Below are 18,030 nucleotides of genomic sequence, written 5' to 3'. Positions count from 1 at the left end.
GGCTGGGCCGGGAGCAGGGTTGGGGTCAGCCGGGGCGAGCAGAGCCCGCGGGGCTGTGCATCCCGGTAGCTGCACCGGCCACAAGCCGGCAGCGCTGCCCTCCCCACGAAGAGGTGGACCGGCCTCTGGCTGCTGCGCGGCCGCCGGTCTCCGGCTCTGTCCGCGGCACCCCGACGGCAGGGCGCGGGGTGAGAACCGCAGGGCAGCCACGGGGGGGGTGTCCCTTCTCACTTTGTTCTATTTTCTTCACTCACAGCTGGACTCTGCACCTTCCCCGCCTGCCAACGGCCTACTGCGAAACATCGCTGCCCGTGAGCCCGCCGTAGTGGGCAGCGCTAAGAGAACGTGGGGACACCGGGCCGACCACACGGTGAACAGAGCCTGAGCTCGTCTCCGGTGCAGCAACCGGAATGGAGACCTCCCATACCGGGCGCTGCCAACAACGGCTCTGCAGCCTGCGGCTCCGACCGAGCCCCCGGGGGCTCCTCGCCGACGGCTCCGGAGCCGTCACCGCAGGGAAGAGCGGTCGGCGGCTGTGCTCGGCGATGACTGATTCAGTCGCTCTCCCTCCTTCGGAAGGACAAATGTAAGCGAGCTGCAAAGTGTAGTTACTAATAACAATAACAATAAATTATCGGGCTGTTGCTCAGTAGCGCAAACAAACGCTCGCCATGAACCACGCAGAGTCCCCTCGGGGATAGGCCTGTCCACCAGACCGGCTGCGCTTTGGGCCAGCTCGCCCGGCAGCCTCACGGAGCCGGTGACCGGGCCGGGGCCTCCTAAGCGCCCAGCGAAAAGCAGCCGGTGGATGGCGAGAGTGGACTGGGGGCAGCCGGGGCCGCACTCGGTGCCGGTGCAGCCCTTCAAACACCTCGACCCCCGCCCGGGGAGCCGGGAACCCCCGCACAATCCCGGGGGGAGCGGAGCCGGAGCTGAGCGGTCGGAGGCCGCGCCGCGTAGAAGGCGGCGAACACGGAGCCGGTATTTTAATTAAGCAGGGTCTCTTTGATACAGGCAGGCTGATGCTATCTCTGCGCGCTGCTCCCTTCACGGCAGCTTTTGAGTAGGAAAAGTGCTGAGAGAGCGGGATCTCACGGGGCGCCGGGGCCGCGCCAGACGCCCCGAGGTGGCGGCGGGTGCGGGTGCGCGGCGCGCTGGGAGTTCCAGCTCTGCTGCGGTGCGGTGCATTTTCGGGGGGCCTGGAGGAACTAGAGTCAATTTACCATGATTAAAGGCACAAGCAAGGAGGCGCCACACATTTGCATGCGCCTTCATCTTTCTGAAGCGGATTTTTGAGGGCAGCTCGGCAGACAGACTCTGGGCTCCGCGTCCCGCTCCACCGAGGGAGCGCCTCACCGTGCTGCTGCGGGAACGGGAGGTCTCGGACCCCTCGCCCCAGGGAGCCGGGATCTGGCCTCGGCACCGTGGCCCCATAGGATCCGTTCCGCAGCACGGTGCGTCCTGCAGCGACAGGCGCGGCTCTGCGCTGTCCTCCCTCTCGCCGTGGGCCATGGCTCGCCCGGCGCCGGGCTCGGCGCGCAGGAGCCGCGCCCGCGGAGAAGGGCTGCACCGGCGGCGCTCACCGGGCGCCCTGTCGCCCGCTCCCAGCTCGCCCGGCGCAGCCCTTGCCCTTGGCCTCGCTTTCCGGCTCGTCCCCGGTGGCCGGAGCAATACCGTCCCTCGCCCGGTAGCGCTGCGGAGATGCCGTCGCGCTCTGACCGTGCAGGCGGCAGAGGCCAGGAAAAGCAGCGTGGACATCGGGATGGGGTCCGGCTCGGGCCTAAGTGCAGCACCACCGATGCCGACGTGACCCTTTCCTCTCCGGGGGCTCCGTGAGCTCCAGCCGCGGGCCGGGCCTAGACGGGGAGGCCGGAGCAGGCCGGGCCCGGCTGGCAGTGGCGTGGTGCGCACATGTGCCCCCGCGGCGGCCGGTGCCAGGTGCAGGGCTGGGGGCAGGGTTTACCACCAGGCCCTGACGGCTCCACGGGTTCCCGGGCCCGGGGGCTGGGGGGGCTTTTCCCAGTTCAGGGCAAATACCTTCGTTTCACTGGGAAATTTAACGTCTCCTTGGAGCTGGATCCATTATACGGGTTTAATATCCGCTCTTTTACAGCTCAGTGTTGTAAAGGCAGCAGCCAGGTCTGTGAACTCTGACATGTGCACCCGCTGGGGGGGGGGGGAGGGACGGGGGACGGGACCTGCCGGCGCGGGACGCGCCTCCGAGCGCCGCCTTTCATCTTGCGGGGACGCCGCACCGGCCCCGCCGGCCGACAGCGGGAGGGGGCGGCGGCGCCCCCCACCCGGGACCCTCGCCGAAGCCCGAAGGTTCTGCGGCCCCGAGCCGGTGCCGGTGTCCCGGCAGGTGCCCCAGGGGAGCGGGCCGGGACTGGGAGCCCCGTCCGGCCGGTCCCGGAGCTGTCCCTGCCGCAGACGCGCTCCCGTCGAGACCCGCTCAGGAGAGCCGCCTCTCCCGCACGGGCGTGAACGGGGCGGTGCATCGCAGGGACGGGAAGGGACGCGGCGACCCCGAACCTTCGCGTTTTCTCCCGCGAATTGGCAGGTGCGTGGGGCGGCCAGGGCGGGAGCACGGGGACTGCGCTGACCGCGGTCCAAGCTCGGGCCTCGCTGACCGGCGGTAGCGGCTCAGCCCCGAGGGGCACGGCGGAGCGCTCAGCCCGGCACTGTGCTGTGGAGCGGCGGCGAGAACCCCGGCCGGAGCCTGCTCTGCCCGTGCGGACGGCCGCGCCAGGCTGCCGGGCAGGCTCCCCGCTGGTCCTACGGCGGCGGGGAGCGGGTCCCGTTGGAGGAGCCCGCAGGGGAGTTCCTCTGCTTAACAAACGCGCCGCGGCATCAGTTCTATCTATTTAATCTAGAAATCGAAAAACGACTCGATTTTCAGGAAAATAAAAATCTCCGAATTCCAACAACGAGAACTCGTTTCCTCCTGGGGCTGGGCAGTCCCTCGCTTACGACTAACGTTACCCTCGTCGTGCCGACGACAGCGTGGCCAGTCTGAGCCGCTCTTCTCCCTCCCCACCGTGCCGGGGCCCATCGGAACCAGCTTCACTGGCCGCCACTGCGCAGCGCATCCCCGCTCCCTCCGGGCGCAGCGGCCGCTTCTCCCCTCCCCGATCACCTAGAGTCCCGGTACGGGTGCGTGGCCCAGGCAGGGCCGCCTTCCGTGCCGTGCAAAGCAGCCGGCCCTACCCAGGGCCGTGCAGATGACCGGCCCTGATGGGTCCGCCGGAGGGCCCCTTCAGCCCCCGCACAGCGCTACCCGCGGGCAGGCTGCGGCCAGGACCAGAGGCAGCGTCCTCCAGATCGGCGCTGGTCCAGATCCCCTGTTCTGCCCCGGTGCTGTCCCCTCGCCCCCACTGGAGCATCCCCTCCGGTCCTGTCCCGAGGGCGGCCCCGGTAACCAGGATGGACCGGTTCCCGCTTCCCCCTGCGCGGCTGCTCCGCCCGGTGCTTCTGAAAGGAGAACGGAAACCAAAGAATTCGGAGGGGAAGAGGAGAGGGCTTTGCCTGCAGACGGTGCAGCTTTCTACGTAAAGATATTAATAGCTGGCAGAAAACGCCTTAGGTGGGTAATGGTGTTACATTATCCGATTGGGCTTTTCTGCGGCGTTCTCCTGAACCGCCTTTGTAAATAGACAACGATCGCGTCAAGTGGGGACACATCAGAAGCTGCGAATGAGCCGCGCTGTAACCGTTCCTGCCTGGGTTGTGTCAGTGGTTATCGCACTGCCTTTGGGGAGTGCGGGGCTAGAAGTGTCCGCTTCGGGACACTGAGCACATGCGAGCAAGAAGGAAGCAAAATGCTGAGGCGCAATAAGATTCGACGAACGCTGAGAATACCCAAGGGCAGAAGAGCCTGCGGGGGGAGGGGGGGGGGCCGGGGAGAGATATCCCCCCCCCCCGCCTCTCCCCACTTCAGCCCCATCTTGCTTACAGGCTCCTGTCCCCAGCTCCTCGCACACATGCCCGGCAGCTTGTCCTACAGGGTGGCTGCGTGATGTAATTCCCCGGCGTGACATGTCCTCACCTGATGCCAGCTGATCACCCTGAAGATGCACACTCGGCTGCGGGCTCTTCTGGCAGCATTTCCTTGTCCCCTCTCCCTGTCGCATGTCTGCGTTCTCATCTGACACTCCGGGTGCTGGCAAGACGAGACCGGAGTCGCCCTTGGAGGTCCCGGGGATGCGGGGACTGCGCTCTCTCGGCCCCAGCGGCCTTCGCCGCTTTCCCCTCGGCTGCCCCCGACCATACCCCGTTCTGGAACACCGGCGGGAACGGAAGAGCGCGATGATTATTTCTCCCATGATCAATAGGCACAAAGCTTGCTATTTCTAGTTATCTCGGGACGTGAGTTTACATAAACTGAGCTGTGGCATCGGGTTGAGGAGGAATCCCTTCTAAAGGTGTTTTCCTAAAAGAAATCCTCTGATCCCGGGCTCAAAGGTTATCACGAACAATAAACACTTTCGCCCTCAGCCTCATTTAGACAATGACAGATGAGCCAATTTGACACCCCCCTCCGCACTACAGATTTGCTCCTCTAATTATTTTAGCGTTTCCATTTTGGATCAGAATGAGCAATCCGTGGCATTTTCGCTGGGTTTACCTCGGTTGCATGTTGGGTGCACGGGGAAAACGGGGGACAACAGCCGGAGGGCGATGGAGCTCGTCCCTCTCTCACAGCCCCAGCCCCTGTTCTGCTCTTCCCATGGAGACTCCCCGCCTATTCTCGGGGTTCAGCGTTTGCACAATACACGGGGAAATGTGTTTCCCCGAAAGCAGCCGGTTACCGATAAGCATGTGCCGAAGCAGTGATACGTAGCACGGATTCGGGACACCCCTCAGCCTAGGTGAGGAGCCGGTAACGGGAATGGCGGGTGCACAACCCCGACCCCTGATTTTCGATGAGATCTTGCGAAAAGGAACGCGTTCAGACGCAGCTCCGTTCCCCGAAAGTTCAGGGGGTAACGTGTCACCCCCGGCCGGAGGTGCTGGGCTTTTGAAGCCGAGAGCTTCAAAGTATACATTCTGATTTATGTGCTCAGTCCCTTCTCCACATAAAGCGAGTTTGAAGTCTTGTTTAACCAGTGGCATTGTTTAAGCCCAATTTAAAACAAAACAAAACCTAAAATACACACACACACAGACACACACAAATACCCACACAACGCCAAGCCAGCCGTCATATCAACTAATCGATAAATGAATTTGCGTTTCTGATTTTAGCTGCAGCACTGGGATCAGAGCGGCAGGGCTGTGACACCGCTGCCGAGCTTTAGCTTCGCACCTCCCGAACCCCTCTCAGTACCCCCGAACCGCCGGGCTCGAAATGGCGAGAGGAGGAAGAGGAGGAGAGGCAAGAAAGCTTCGTCTGCCCCCGTTCCCTGTGGGCTCTGCAGTTTCTCAGCGGAGGAGGCAACCCCAGGCCGGTTGTGCTGGACCCCTGTCTCAGCACCTCGACGGCTGCGAAGCTGGGCTCTACCGGGACAGGCACCCAGGCTGGGCACAGATTCTTAAACACCGACAGCATACGAGCGCCCGGGTCTTAATTTTTACTGGTGTCAAGGAATAAACCCATTGCTCATAAAACCGAGGGAAGACTGAGTACGTTGATGTTTTTTATATGACAGGTTATAAGATTACTCGGGAGGCCAATACAGCACGTTAAAGGGGCTCCCACGTCCCGTTTTCCTCAGCTGTGAAAGTTGGTGTGGTGATAGGATTAGGGGTCACACGCATTTAGGTTGCCTTTATCACATGGAGAAATTTCACAGCAGAACACAGGCAAACCAGGAAACCCCAATTCGTTGATCTCAAGCTATCACCAGACAGCATGCAATATATTTTACATTTTGGTTTGGACACCTTTTATGCTTGAGATTCTTTTCCCTGCCTTTGTTTGGGAAGAAAGTTTGCTATCAAAGATGCGAAGAAACAGTGTGGTTAATTAGGAAAATGTGATATTAAAATATTAGTAAGATATATTAAACTATTGATATTAAAATGCTGCTCTTAAAATGGGAAAATACAGTTGTGAAGCCCGCAAGACTAAATTTTTAACCTCAATTAGCCGAAGAAGCAGAAATGCTGCACAGCGCTAATGTTTCGTAGTGAAATCCTCTCTGCTGCCAGAACAGCCTCTGCTCACTGAAGGAACTGATCCCCCGGCTCTATCCCCCGAGAACAAGCAGGAGAGCTCCAGGAGACCCTGCCCATCACTGCCCACTATCCCTGGTGCAGCCCAGTCAAAGGCAGCTTCCTGCGAAGAGGCAGACGAACGCAAGAGAAAGCTGGGCTGAAAAGGCTGGGAAGGGCAAACAGCAGGGTCCGGGAAGGGCAAACAGCAGGGTCCATGAAGGGCAAAACGTGGTAAAGACGAATAGGGATTTTCAGGGAACATTTTGTTTCTGTTCGGCAGGTGAATGACGCACAACACAGTTGTTACTGGTGGCTAAAGAGTTCTGAGTGCTCAGAGATACAGAGCTGAGCACATCCTATGTCCACCAGCGAGAATGTATGCTTCTAAAATATAATTAACTCGGAAAAAAAAGAAAAGAAAATCACATTTTAATTTCAATTACAATTCTATGAGAGACAGATGTGAGCTGCTAAAATGTTTATAACGTGGCTTAACAGTAAAAAACCCCAAATATTAATGAAATGTGTTTCACTGATGGGATTTGATTGGCATGCTGTATTAATTACAGGCCTTCACCCCTGAAAGTGCAGTTCCAATCCTGTCAGTGCCCAGGGAAAACAATGTAAAGCTTGTTTATATATTCTAAAATGATATAGAATCATGTCGGCATTTAAGAAAAAAAAAAAAAAAGAAAAGAGAATGAATTTCAGCCTTGGTTTCACTGCAGTGAAATACTTGAAAACGAACATCTGTGAATGTACACATTGTGGTCACCATCCTATGAGCTCGAAACACCTAGAATATTTACAGACACTACTCTGCGCAAATAATATCTACTGGTTCCATAATTTGGAATGAAAATTAAAACGTTAAGTGAACGTTCTTCAACATGACACAGCCGAGACCTGTGGGTCTCCAGCAGGTGGAGACAAGAAAACTGGTTTCCTTTATTTAAATGATAATAAAATAATCAATGGAGGGCAGCTGATTTCAGTATCACTAAACCAAGGTGTTTTCAAAATCCAACATTTAGCATTAAAAAGAGCTTAAACTGTACTCTATTTTGATTCCTAGTGGCTAAAGCAGAGGGTACTTTCTGGTCACGTTTGTAAGTTTCTCTGTGCAGCCAGAAGAAAGAACTTCCTTAACCCCAGGGGTAAAGCATTACTTGGGATGTGCCAAACTTCTCTTCACTGAGCATCGCATGTGGATTCAGTACAGACAGAGAGGAGAAGACGGAGCCAGAACTGAGGTTAAGATGGGGCAGCTTCTCCCTGTGCCAGCCAGAGACCTTCTGGAGTGCTTAGGGCCACTGTCCCCTTGCAGCCTTGGGCACCCCCTGTGCCTGTGCACCCACAACAGGGAGGCACCAGGGCCCTCTCCTTTCTGTGCTGCTCTGGCAGGCTTTGCATGGCAGAGGGGAAGGCAGCTGGAGGAGTCTCTACCAGAGTGTTTTAACCCTTTCCATAAGTAGAAAAGTAAATCAAGAGAGAATAAACCATTTATTTAGGGCTCAGAGGCATCAAGTACTTCCACCAAGCTAACGTTAAGGTACCCCATGCACAAGAAACAGCAGGATTTACAAACCAGCACTACCAATGCACAGGGATAGAAGGCAGCACAAGCAGCCTAAATCCTGCAGTAACCCACTCCAAGACCTCATCTCTCTCCCTGCTAGTGCTGGGGGTTGCATCCATGTAACTCAGACCCTCACAGGTGACAAAGACAGCCGATGGACCATCCACTGCTTGCTAAGAAAACCCATGTGGGACCCAAAGTGGGCAGCATAACCCATGTACTGATTTAGGTGAACAAAGATACTTAGATCACAAAGACAAGGATGTGTTTTTCTCTGTAGGAAACCCACTAACATTTAAAGCACCATAATACAGTAAGCAACTATATTGTATATCAAATGGAAATAGAAAGAAAAAACCTCCCATAATAGGATAATATTTTGAGTGGGAAGCCCCATTTTAGTTTACTCTACATGCTCTATGGCAGGGCACTTTATGTGATTTGGATACAACTCCACTAGCACATTAAAGTTTATTGGCCTTGAAAAAAATGGATGCATCACTGATGATAGAAGACTTGGTGTTGTGCTGTCAATGCATATTTTATTTTATCTGTGTCTTAAATACAACTCAGACCTTTGGACTCCATACAGAGTTGGACTTTAGCCTTTTCCTGTAATTATTTGGTGTCTTGTTAACATTTTATGAGCATGTCTGTTTAAATAAACTTATTTGATGCACATTTGTTTTGGCTGTAGCCTGCTGTATAGGATGGATGTGCTTCTCTCTTTGTCTTTCAAAAGAAATCAAAATAAAGCTGAACAATGGCACCACCAGGGGAATAAATTTAAATATAGTGTTTGCTTCATTTAAAACAATACCATCAAAATCAAATAGATCTGACAACATTATTTATGAGGATTTAATATTTATAAGCTAAGTGGAGAGCATTTTGGTAATTACAGCTGTAAAGCATCGGTTTGTTTGCCAGTTGCATTGACTGACTTACACTTGAGCACTACAGGCACTATTTGTTTGAGTAATGGACTGTAAAAAAGGCTGGAGTTTTGGAGAGCTTTTTTAAAGCACCATTCTATCCTCTTTTATTCACCTTCTGAATACTTGCAGAGTAAAAGAATACTTGCAGATTTTTTACCTTTCTGCATGAAAAGATACAACTGACTAATTTCTGTCTCTGCAATGCTGGCATGCAGAGAAGAGGCACGGAATGATGCTGGCCTTATTACAACCAACACAGTCTCAGGAAGAGAGGAAGACAGTTAATAGCAGAGGAAGCTTGGAATAACAATAAGATATTTTTCCCTATAGCTTTACACAAAATGTATTCCCTATGCTGAAAATAAAACAAATGTAGAAACAAAAAGAATGGTACTAAATTACCTCTTGCCTTTCTTTATCACCTTTTACCACCTGACATTCCAGAGAACTTGCAGACTCAGAGAGATGTGTTTGCTGACCACTAGAATGCAGCAACTTCCAAAAGAAACAGCATCTGCATAGAGATGAAGTGTAGAGCTGAATATAATTAAAGACCTTAAACAAAGAAATACTCTCAGTTTCTTTGAATTGCAGAGAGGGTTCAATACTATCTCCTTTGTTCTTTGCTATTTCCACTCCAGCAGCAGCCCCTTAAACTGCTGTGGGCTGCTTGGAGGTGAGGAGGTGTGATGGTTGATGGTCATCTCCTCCAACCTCACCCGGCTCACCTTCCTTTTCCTTTGGGGTCCCCATAGCTTGTGCAAGCCCAGGACAGAGGATGAACTTCACTTCCCATGTGCCTCCTGCTATCAGTGCCAAGCAGACAGCTCAGGAAGATCTGTGACAGCCGGCGATGGCACTGATGCTGCACCTACTCTCTGAATCTGCTTCCCAGGCAGCAACAACATCAAGAGTTCATCCTCAGAGATTCTGAGGATAACTAACACCCAGCTGAGAAACCTTCCAGGGCTCACTGAAGAGGAATGAATATTTAAGTCCTTAAAACCTATTGCCACCCTCACAGATTATTCTCCTTACCTCTCATTTCCCAGAAAAATAACAAAACTATCCTCTTTCCCTTCCCCTGTATACTTTGTCCCACAGGCTAAACTGCCTTCAAGTCTTTACTTTTCCAAAAGTCACTGTTTTCCACTGGGTATCATGCTGGCACAGCTACACATAACTATTCCCTATATTACTTTCAAAGCATCGGGAACTGAATGAGAGATTTTTTTCCTAATGGGGTCAAATCAAGAGCTAAACCTGCACCGTGGGAGAAACACTCAAATCATTCTTTTCTCCCTTAGCTCCATCTACTGATATTACAGTAGATTGCACATAGTTGCAGAGCTGAGCTACACATACCAGACATGCTCTGTCTTCCATCAATAACAATTTTAAGGTTAATTCTTCAAGAGATTAGGAAAAAACCTGCTATCAAGCCAAAGACAAGTGCTTGTGTATGTTTACCCCGCGGGGTTTTTACATCAGAAGTGTGAAGTGAATTACAGGGTACGATAACCCAGTGGAAAGTTAGCTGCTTCTTGGTGAAAAGCATTTTGGAGCCAGTTTAATAACCCACCATGAGACCACACATCAGAATTGTATTTATTTAGGGAGCTAATTGAAATGGAGCCTGTAAGGAGGAGCCGACATCAGAAGCAAGATGCAGTTAAGATCTGAGGAAAGGCGGTGTTTGTGGGCAGAGTGTATGTGAGGCCAAACCTGGTAGCCCTCACCCAGGCAGAGTTCCCACTGGATGGGATGGGCTGGAGTCACGAGGTGGTTTGCCAGCGAAAGGCTTGTTAGCTCAAGCCTCTGGGTGATTTTCCCGGGCTGTGGTGCAGGTCTGCTCTCACAAGTGCTGGCACTCTCCCTGCCTCTTGGCTCTTCCGAATCCCATCTCCATTTTGCCAAGAATCCAACCACGGAGCCAAACTGTGTCCTCCTTCCAGTGCGAACCGATCAGATGAGTGATTCCATTTCACATTTGGTTTAGTGGTGTTGTTTGGTTGTCATTATTTTGCTAATTTCTGCTGCAGGATGTTCTAAGCTTGTTTTTAGCAAATGAAAAAAACCCAGGAATGTCAGATTGGAAAAGCTTGTCACAACTGAAATTTGGACAAGCATTTTGGGGCAAAAAGCTGAACTCCTTGCTAAGAAAAAAGCTTGAAAATCAGGCTCCTAAAATCCACCCAGGTGACTTAAAGCCATTGAGATCAATAAACAATGACTGAGTTTGCCTCCTGCCCCCAGAGTACCATGAGTCACACTGTCAGCTCTTAGCAGAGGACTAAAATCTCACATTTTAAAGTAAGCACAAGGAGTCCCATATAGACCAAGGCATCCTGGAGCTGGGGCTTTAAAGACAATACTGAATTCCATGACACCTATGATAAAACCCCAATATTGTATATAGGGAGGTCATAATCCCTCATTTAAGAAAAGGATTAATAAAATTGTGGTGGGATCACAAACAGCTGCATTTTGCCTTCTATTTTCCCTTTGGAACAGCGCTTTGAGGGCTCATTTTGCAGAATTTAGTTAGAAAAACCGTAGCTGGTTTGGGGGCAAACAGCTTCAAGGAGAAGCAGATATTGCTGACCATTTCCTTCCACTGTGGTCCCCTCCTCCTAGCACTGGGCATACACTTCAAGGTAGAACATGCTCTACTTATGTTAAACTGATAGTGTAAGTAGTGAAGTCTTTTCCCTTTTGGTTTAAATGAATCCTTGCCACTTAAGTTCATGTTTATTTTTATAATATGGACTCTCTGTCGTTTATTGCTCCCGAAGGGACTCCAAATACCATGATGGTTATGAGTGAACCTGGGAATATACTTCTGAATTGCTTGTGATTTATCCTGTTTCTGATGCACATAATAACAGAGCTCTTCCAAAGCCCGTTCAAGGCTTTTAATTATTAATTTCTGTACTTTGTGTGGCACCACGTGACAGTTATTGCTACTGTGGGTGGGAATTACTGCGTCTGTGCTTTCTGGTAGCAGCACTGTCATTGGGAATTTCATATTTTAGGCTAACTGCTGAATAGCTTTGGAACAGCTTGAACCTATCCCTGACCCAGCCCTTTGCAGCATCAAGACACTGAGGAGAGGGAAAAGATGAGACCAACAGGAACTATGAAGATGCACGGCAGGAGCAGGATGCCTCGCTCTGTACACACACAGCACACCTTCAGAGCTGACCCAGGATTCACTATACCTCTTGCTAAAGATAATCAGGAATAGGATTATTTTACATATAAGCACTCACTTCTCAGTGCCAGTTGCCAACAGCTGTACTAACCCTACATAACTTTGAAAACCCAACAGATCCTATACTCATCCACTCTGCTGAGGCAGACCTCAAACACCGTGGATAACCAGTGCACACAGGTAAACACTCATCCTCCTGAGCAGCACAGGATTCATTCTATTGCAGTCTACATTGCCCTGTGTGGTAAAACAGGTTCATGGCTTTTTCCAGCTCCAGGCTCCCTGCTCTGCCTTCTGCACTTGGCTTTTCTTAGGAGAGATGGAGATTTTACCACTCCAGAGATGCACCAGGCACTGCATGCAGGGCTGGACCCTTACACCAAGGAGGCTGCAGAACAGTCCATGCAGAGGACCTTCAGCAGCGACCAGAGGAGAAGCCCTCCCTCCCCCCTTCCTCTTCAGTTACTAAATCTGTTTAAACTATGGGAGAGGGGTGAGGAAGTGAGACCTTTTGGAGAAGCCACATAGCTGTTTGTTTTCCTTGGGGGTTTATATCAACACCGGTCTTGACATTTTGCCTCTTATTATGTGTGGCTCTTTAAAGGGTGAAATAATATTTTCTTTTGCTTGAGAAAAGGACAAAGTTCAGACAAAGCGTTCAACCCAAAATCATTTTCTTCTTTCCCAACAGTTTACACATTGTCTACACTATGGCTCTGTGTAAAGCACCACTCTGCAAACAAAGGAGACTGGCAGGGAGACGCTGCTGCCCAGGCCCACCCAGACCCATATGGACCCACACTGCTCATGTCCCTGCCTGCTCCATAGGAGGAGAGCACACCACAAACCCACTCTGGTACACTTCCAAGAGACCAACTTTAATAGGTTTCATAATTGACAAAGTGTGCTTTGAAGTTTTTCTCTCTTCCAGTCTAATATCCCTTCCTCTGGCAAAAACCTATTCCCAGCACAAGCTGCTTATCTGTGCACCCACAATGCTAAGGAAGGCCCCAGTCAAAGTGTTTAGTAGCAACTTGGTGGCATCTCTTCCACGATGACCAGAAACAGCATCCTATACCTTTTCCAGCTACAACCTAGAGCCACACAGCTCTGGAGGGGAAACAGAGCAGGACAGGGAAGGGTCAGGCACAAAGTTACTGCTTCTAAGCAGATATTACAGGATCAGTAGGCACCTTAGCCCATAGTGATGCTTAATTAGAGACAATCTAACTCCTGTGACTCTTCATCTTAATGCCAAAGGCAGCCAGAGAAGGCTGACAAGTCAGTGCAGAAACAGTGTCACTTCCTCTGCACCATGGAGGCATGATGGAAGGAACTGAGGATCAAAATTAATTTGATGGAGGAATTCATAAGACAAATATGCAAAGGACCTAGGCCAGAGGAAAGCAAGTTTGGGAAGGACGCTGCTGGGCCTCAGACTTTGGGTATCACCACGGGTCAGTGGGATGGGGCAGAGTGGAGGTGCAAGCAGGAGGGCTGTGGGGAGGAGACTGGGGCAGGGTGAAGTGGTCTGTGACTGATGATGCAGGCGGGAAGTCAGAGACAAAAGAAAGCTCATCTTTGCCACAGCATCCTTTGAACATACATCACACCACAGCACATTTATCTGTCAGGACACACTGCCTCTTCACATGCCCAAAATCTAATTAATGCCCTTTTGGCCATTATAATAACTCCTATTGCTTTTTGTAGACAGATTCTACTTTGTGAAAGATGCTGGAGTTCTCCTGTTTGATTACAGTCATTATAAAGCTAAATATAATGTTTCAACTGCAATATACTAATTGCTATAGATACAGAGCATCATGTTATAAACACGATACATTACTCATTTGCAGAATAATTTTACCCCACCATTTAATTGTAACCTAATAAAATCTGCATAGTGTGAAATCAAGTGAAAACAGACCCAAATAATACTCTGCAAACCTCTGGTAGTAAAATGGGATTTTTCTGTAACTCATGCATTTTTATTTCAGACATATTTTTTTTATTCAGTGTTCTCTTTAGGAATGTATTACACAGACAGTCTGAGCAATACAAGCCCATAAAACACATATCAACAGAAAGTTAGCCAATGTTTTATAGAGTCACATAACTAGTTGTGATAAGAAATAAACACAGGGGCTACACTGTGCTCTCTTGGTGGGATGGAAGGGGTTGCCCTACTAAGTTTCCTCACCACCATATAACCCACCCAAGCAACTCTATTACCTCAAAACAGCTGTTCAAATGCTGTAGGACATGCAGCGGACCTCTGACCCACAGGTGAAGAGGGAATGAATGCAAATCATAATTCCCCAATTATTTGGGGGCGAAATGTGACACTGGAGTTAGTGCTCACCAATCAGGTTAACAAGTTAGCTGAAACTTTATCTTTCTGTACTTAAATTACTGGGAAATCATCTCACTGCCCTGATTGAAGTGATATCGATGATCCCTTGTTTACAGAAGGGCTGCAGGGGTCGGATGCTGTCCCTACAGCATCCCTGGCCCCACAGCACTGCTGGGCTGTGGCTGTCCTGGGCATGGCCCTGGCTGCCCTCACCCCCCCAGCTTAGTCACTGCATCCCACACTTTGCAACCAGGAAGCATCATGTCTTACACATGTGGCAGCTGGAGCAAGCGTAGCAACACATCTCTGGTATTAAAGCCAGAGTGAGCCAAGTGGTCAAGTTCATCAGGCAAGTATCTACAGACAAAAGTAGCTTGCTGCTAGTGAGAAACTCAGCACTCTATGTCTCCAACACATCCATGCCCTCAGTCCAGGATCTCCAGCCTTGTTTGGGAATGGGCAGGCAAAACCGGGAACAGCTCCTAAGTACTCAGATGTAGCCACAGCTCTGCTGAGGAACCAAAGGCTCCTACACAACAGTGCTGGGATGGAGCAGCACCACACACACAAGAACCACGGGCACACCCCAGCACTCACAGAGCAAACCTCTCCTCCCCCAACAACTGCACAGTAATTTAAGGGCCCCGTTACAGCAGTAATGGTATTCTGGGTGAAGGCTGATGCTTCTTTGAGTTTAACAGCTTATGGTAAATATGGTGTATGTTGTCAGGGTAAGATTTATCCTTTCCTTTCATTCTACCAGCTGTCAAATGTGTTTGATTTTTCTCAAGCTTTGAGTGTAGCAGGAATTTAGCCAATAAATACAACTGATGATGATTTTCACTTCGGTTTCAAGCATCTGCCATTCATAACAAAGCCTGATTAAAAATGTAAGAAGATTATTTTTAGTTTTAGAATGTGGCAGAGCCTTGCTGCAAAACATGGTGTGAGGCATGAATAATTAACTTGGAAAAAATCAAGGTATATCCAGCCCCATAAAGCAAATGAGTGAATCCTCCCCGGAGCGCTGCCTGTGTCCTGGGTGCAGTTCAGGGTAGCAGACGTGCCTCCTGCACAACAGCCAACTCCTCAGCTCTCATTGAAATCTGTGCTTTTTCTGTGCCTGATTGGCAGCAAGTTGCAAGTCAGTGACTCCCTGCCCCGTGAACAACTTCAGTTTGGGTTTAGAGCCTATGAATCCTTTGGAAAGAGGAGGGGGAAATGCAAGAGCTGCTCTCCAGGTGGTGGCAGAAGCAGACAAGGCTGCTGGAATTCAGCTTTTCTCTCCACAGGGCTTGGTGGCTCTGTATAGAGAGAGGTTCCTCTCTCTGTCTTTCCCTATTTTCACAGGATGGATGTTAAAAAGAGCTTTTCCTAGAAGCTGTGCAGCAGGTAGGAAGCTGTGGCACAGAGCGAGGACTGTGCCAGGAGCCGATGTGCAATCCCATGGCAGGATGCAGGAGATGCTGGGAGAAGACAAAGGGTGTCTTCTCCACTTCACCACTCTGTTGGTGGCTGCTTTCATGCCTGTCATACTGTTTACTCCCAAATGTTAAATATAGGAAGAGGTAAATAATGAGGGTTGGTTGTTTTAGGGATTCACTTACTTTTACTCATGTTACAAAACCACCTCTTGTCTCTTGGAAGGAATTGACATTGACAGGACTGAATTGTCTGATAATAAATTTATCAAGATGTTAATGATCATCAGCTTCTCTGTGTACTACTTGGCAAAATCACTACAGGTCTTCCTATTAGCTGGAGCTGCTACCCATTTAGGGCTTGCTTTGAAATTTTATCTTTCCATCTTGTTTTCTGTTTCCTCCTTTTTTTTTTCCTTTTTCAGAGACCTCATCTGTTTGCCAGCATTCTCTGATCAACATCTCTCATGTGTTTCCTATTAAGGCTATGATGTGTCTAGCCATTTTACTTCTCCTGCCCTTTTAAGTGGTGTCAGTCTTTTTGCTTTGCTACTAGTTGCCTTTTATCTCTGCAGTCTCCAATTCTCAGCGCACATCATTACCTAACTCTTGAACTATCTTTCTCTTACTCACTATGACAAATCTCAGAGGCCTGTGGCAAACCCTTGCCAGGATGTAGCTAACGATGCTTGACCGGCCATCAGGAGAGGTGGCTTTCCATTAAAATTCAGAAACTCTCTGATTTTGTGACTTCAGCTGTGGATGTAGGTGTCTGCCAGGCATTTCTGCTGCTGGGCATCATCTGAGCATAAGATCTTTGCCAAACTTCAGCAAATGTCTATTGGGACCACAGCACAGAAACCTGTATTCCTCCTACCAGTGCAAGCTGCTGGTGGATGTGGCACTGAGGATGGCAGCTCTGCCAACCCATGGGTGCTCAACCCTGTCCTCAGTTCCCCAGACTCCAGGGTGTCAGGGTCTGCTCTATAGCAGGGTAGCACACTCAGCTAACTTGGGAACTCAAGATGCACCTGAAGGCTGGAGCCCCAAAGACCTTGCTTAAAAAGGGAAAACCCCATCAAACATTATCCAGGATTGATCAGGGGGTTCCTTATGGCCCTGTGAGCTCTCAGAGTGTGAGAACTGAGGTGCCTATTTTGACTAGTCCCTATGCTTTCATGATTATTGTTCTTCCAGGCTTTTTTTTTCACTGCTTTCCTGCATGGTGCACAGTGTACAACCACCTTAACGCCTGGCTTATTTATTTATATTTCACACTGCATTTAATTCAAAAGTGGTTGTCACTAATGATCCACAGACACCATCATCAAGCATCACATAACCTCAATCTGTAACTGACTATGGATAGTGTTATCCTACACCGTTACTAAGAATAGCCTCTAACTATAATAACCAAACCCCAGACTCCAGGGCTTCTCTCATCTCCAAAGACTGGTAATCTTTCCATCCCAGCTGTCACAGCCCTTCTAGCGGCATTAGGCTCTGACACTGTGCCAGGGACTGTCCCTGAGCTTGCGAGTGTTATCTGGTATACGCATGGACAGGATTATTACAGGGCTCATCTGTAGGCAGGGGACATACGTTACCAGCCGCTGTCTCTGCAAGTCCATGGGACCATGCCAGAGAAATCAAACGCTGGCATTCCCTGACTCCCAAAACAATGCAAGGCTGGGAACTCAGCTGGTAGCACACAGCAATAGAACAGGCAAGAGGCCACATGCATGGCCCCTCATGAGGCTGCTGGTGATGGACCCAAGGTCACCTTTCACAGGCTGGCAGAAGAGAACAGAAGGCTTAAAATCAGGATTTGAAGTTAACACAGCAGCTTTTCCCATGCCCTTTGAAAAGCAGTGTGCTCTCCTGAGTAGGACAGTGTTTTATAGCCAAGGTGCTGGATAGCACTTAGAATCAGCTAAAATTCAGTCAAAACATGGTTGGGTTTTTTTTTCAATTTTGAATTGAGAAAAAAATTACAAGAATATCTTCATTATGATAATTTCAGCATAAACCCATTTGTTTTTCTCACACTAAATTATAAATTAAAAAGGCATCTGAAATCCAAATGCAACAACAATTTTAGAGCTTTGTTTCTGAAGGAAATCATAAAAATCCAATCAGAACTGACATTTTCCACAATGAAATTAGTTTAAAAAAAGTATTTTGCCAAAACCCACTTCTGGCATTACTTTATTTCTAACAGCTCTGTTACAAATGTGATGCCCAATTCAGAAAATTAAGAGAAAGCATTCTGTGAACAAGTCCCTGTCATGCTTACACTGGTACCTCCCTCCCATTGGCATGAGCCAGCACTTTCTAAGCCCTGTGTGAATGACAATTGACGGATC

At 49.9% G+C, this 18,030-nt stretch overlaps 1 protein-coding gene across 1 annotated transcript; it reads left to right on the top strand.

Moving 5' to 3' along the window:
- The first annotated feature begins 423 nt into the window (after positions 1–423).
- LOC117436782 (formin-like protein 5) lies at positions 424–5,949 on the top strand. Its single transcript, XM_034067393.1, has 2 exons — positions 424–2,560; positions 5,245–5,949. The coding sequence occupies exons 1-2, from the start codon at positions 2,156–2,158 to the stop codon at positions 5,533–5,535; spliced, it is 696 nt and encodes a 231-aa protein (XP_033923284.1). The 5' UTR covers positions 424–2,155; the 3' UTR covers positions 5,536–5,949.
- Positions 5,950–18,030: the final 12,081 nt, after the last annotated feature.

This window comes from Melopsittacus undulatus, chromosome 11 (assembly GCF_012275295.1).
Source record: "Melopsittacus undulatus isolate bMelUnd1 chromosome 11, bMelUnd1.mat.Z, whole genome shotgun sequence".
Lineage (NCBI taxonomy): Eukaryota > Metazoa > Chordata > Aves > Psittaciformes > Psittaculidae > Melopsittacus > Melopsittacus undulatus.
This window is presented reverse-complemented; position numbering and strand designations above follow the sequence as displayed.

Coding starts and splice junctions, on each gene's coding strand:
- LOC117436782 (XM_034067393.1), top strand. CDS start 2,156: ATGTGCACCCGCTGGGGGGGGGGGGAGGGACGGGGGACGGGACCTGCC. Junction 2,561..5,244: donor TTTCTCCCGCGAATTGGCAG/GTGCGTGGGGCG, acceptor TTCTGATTTTAG/CTGCAGCACTGGGATCAGAG.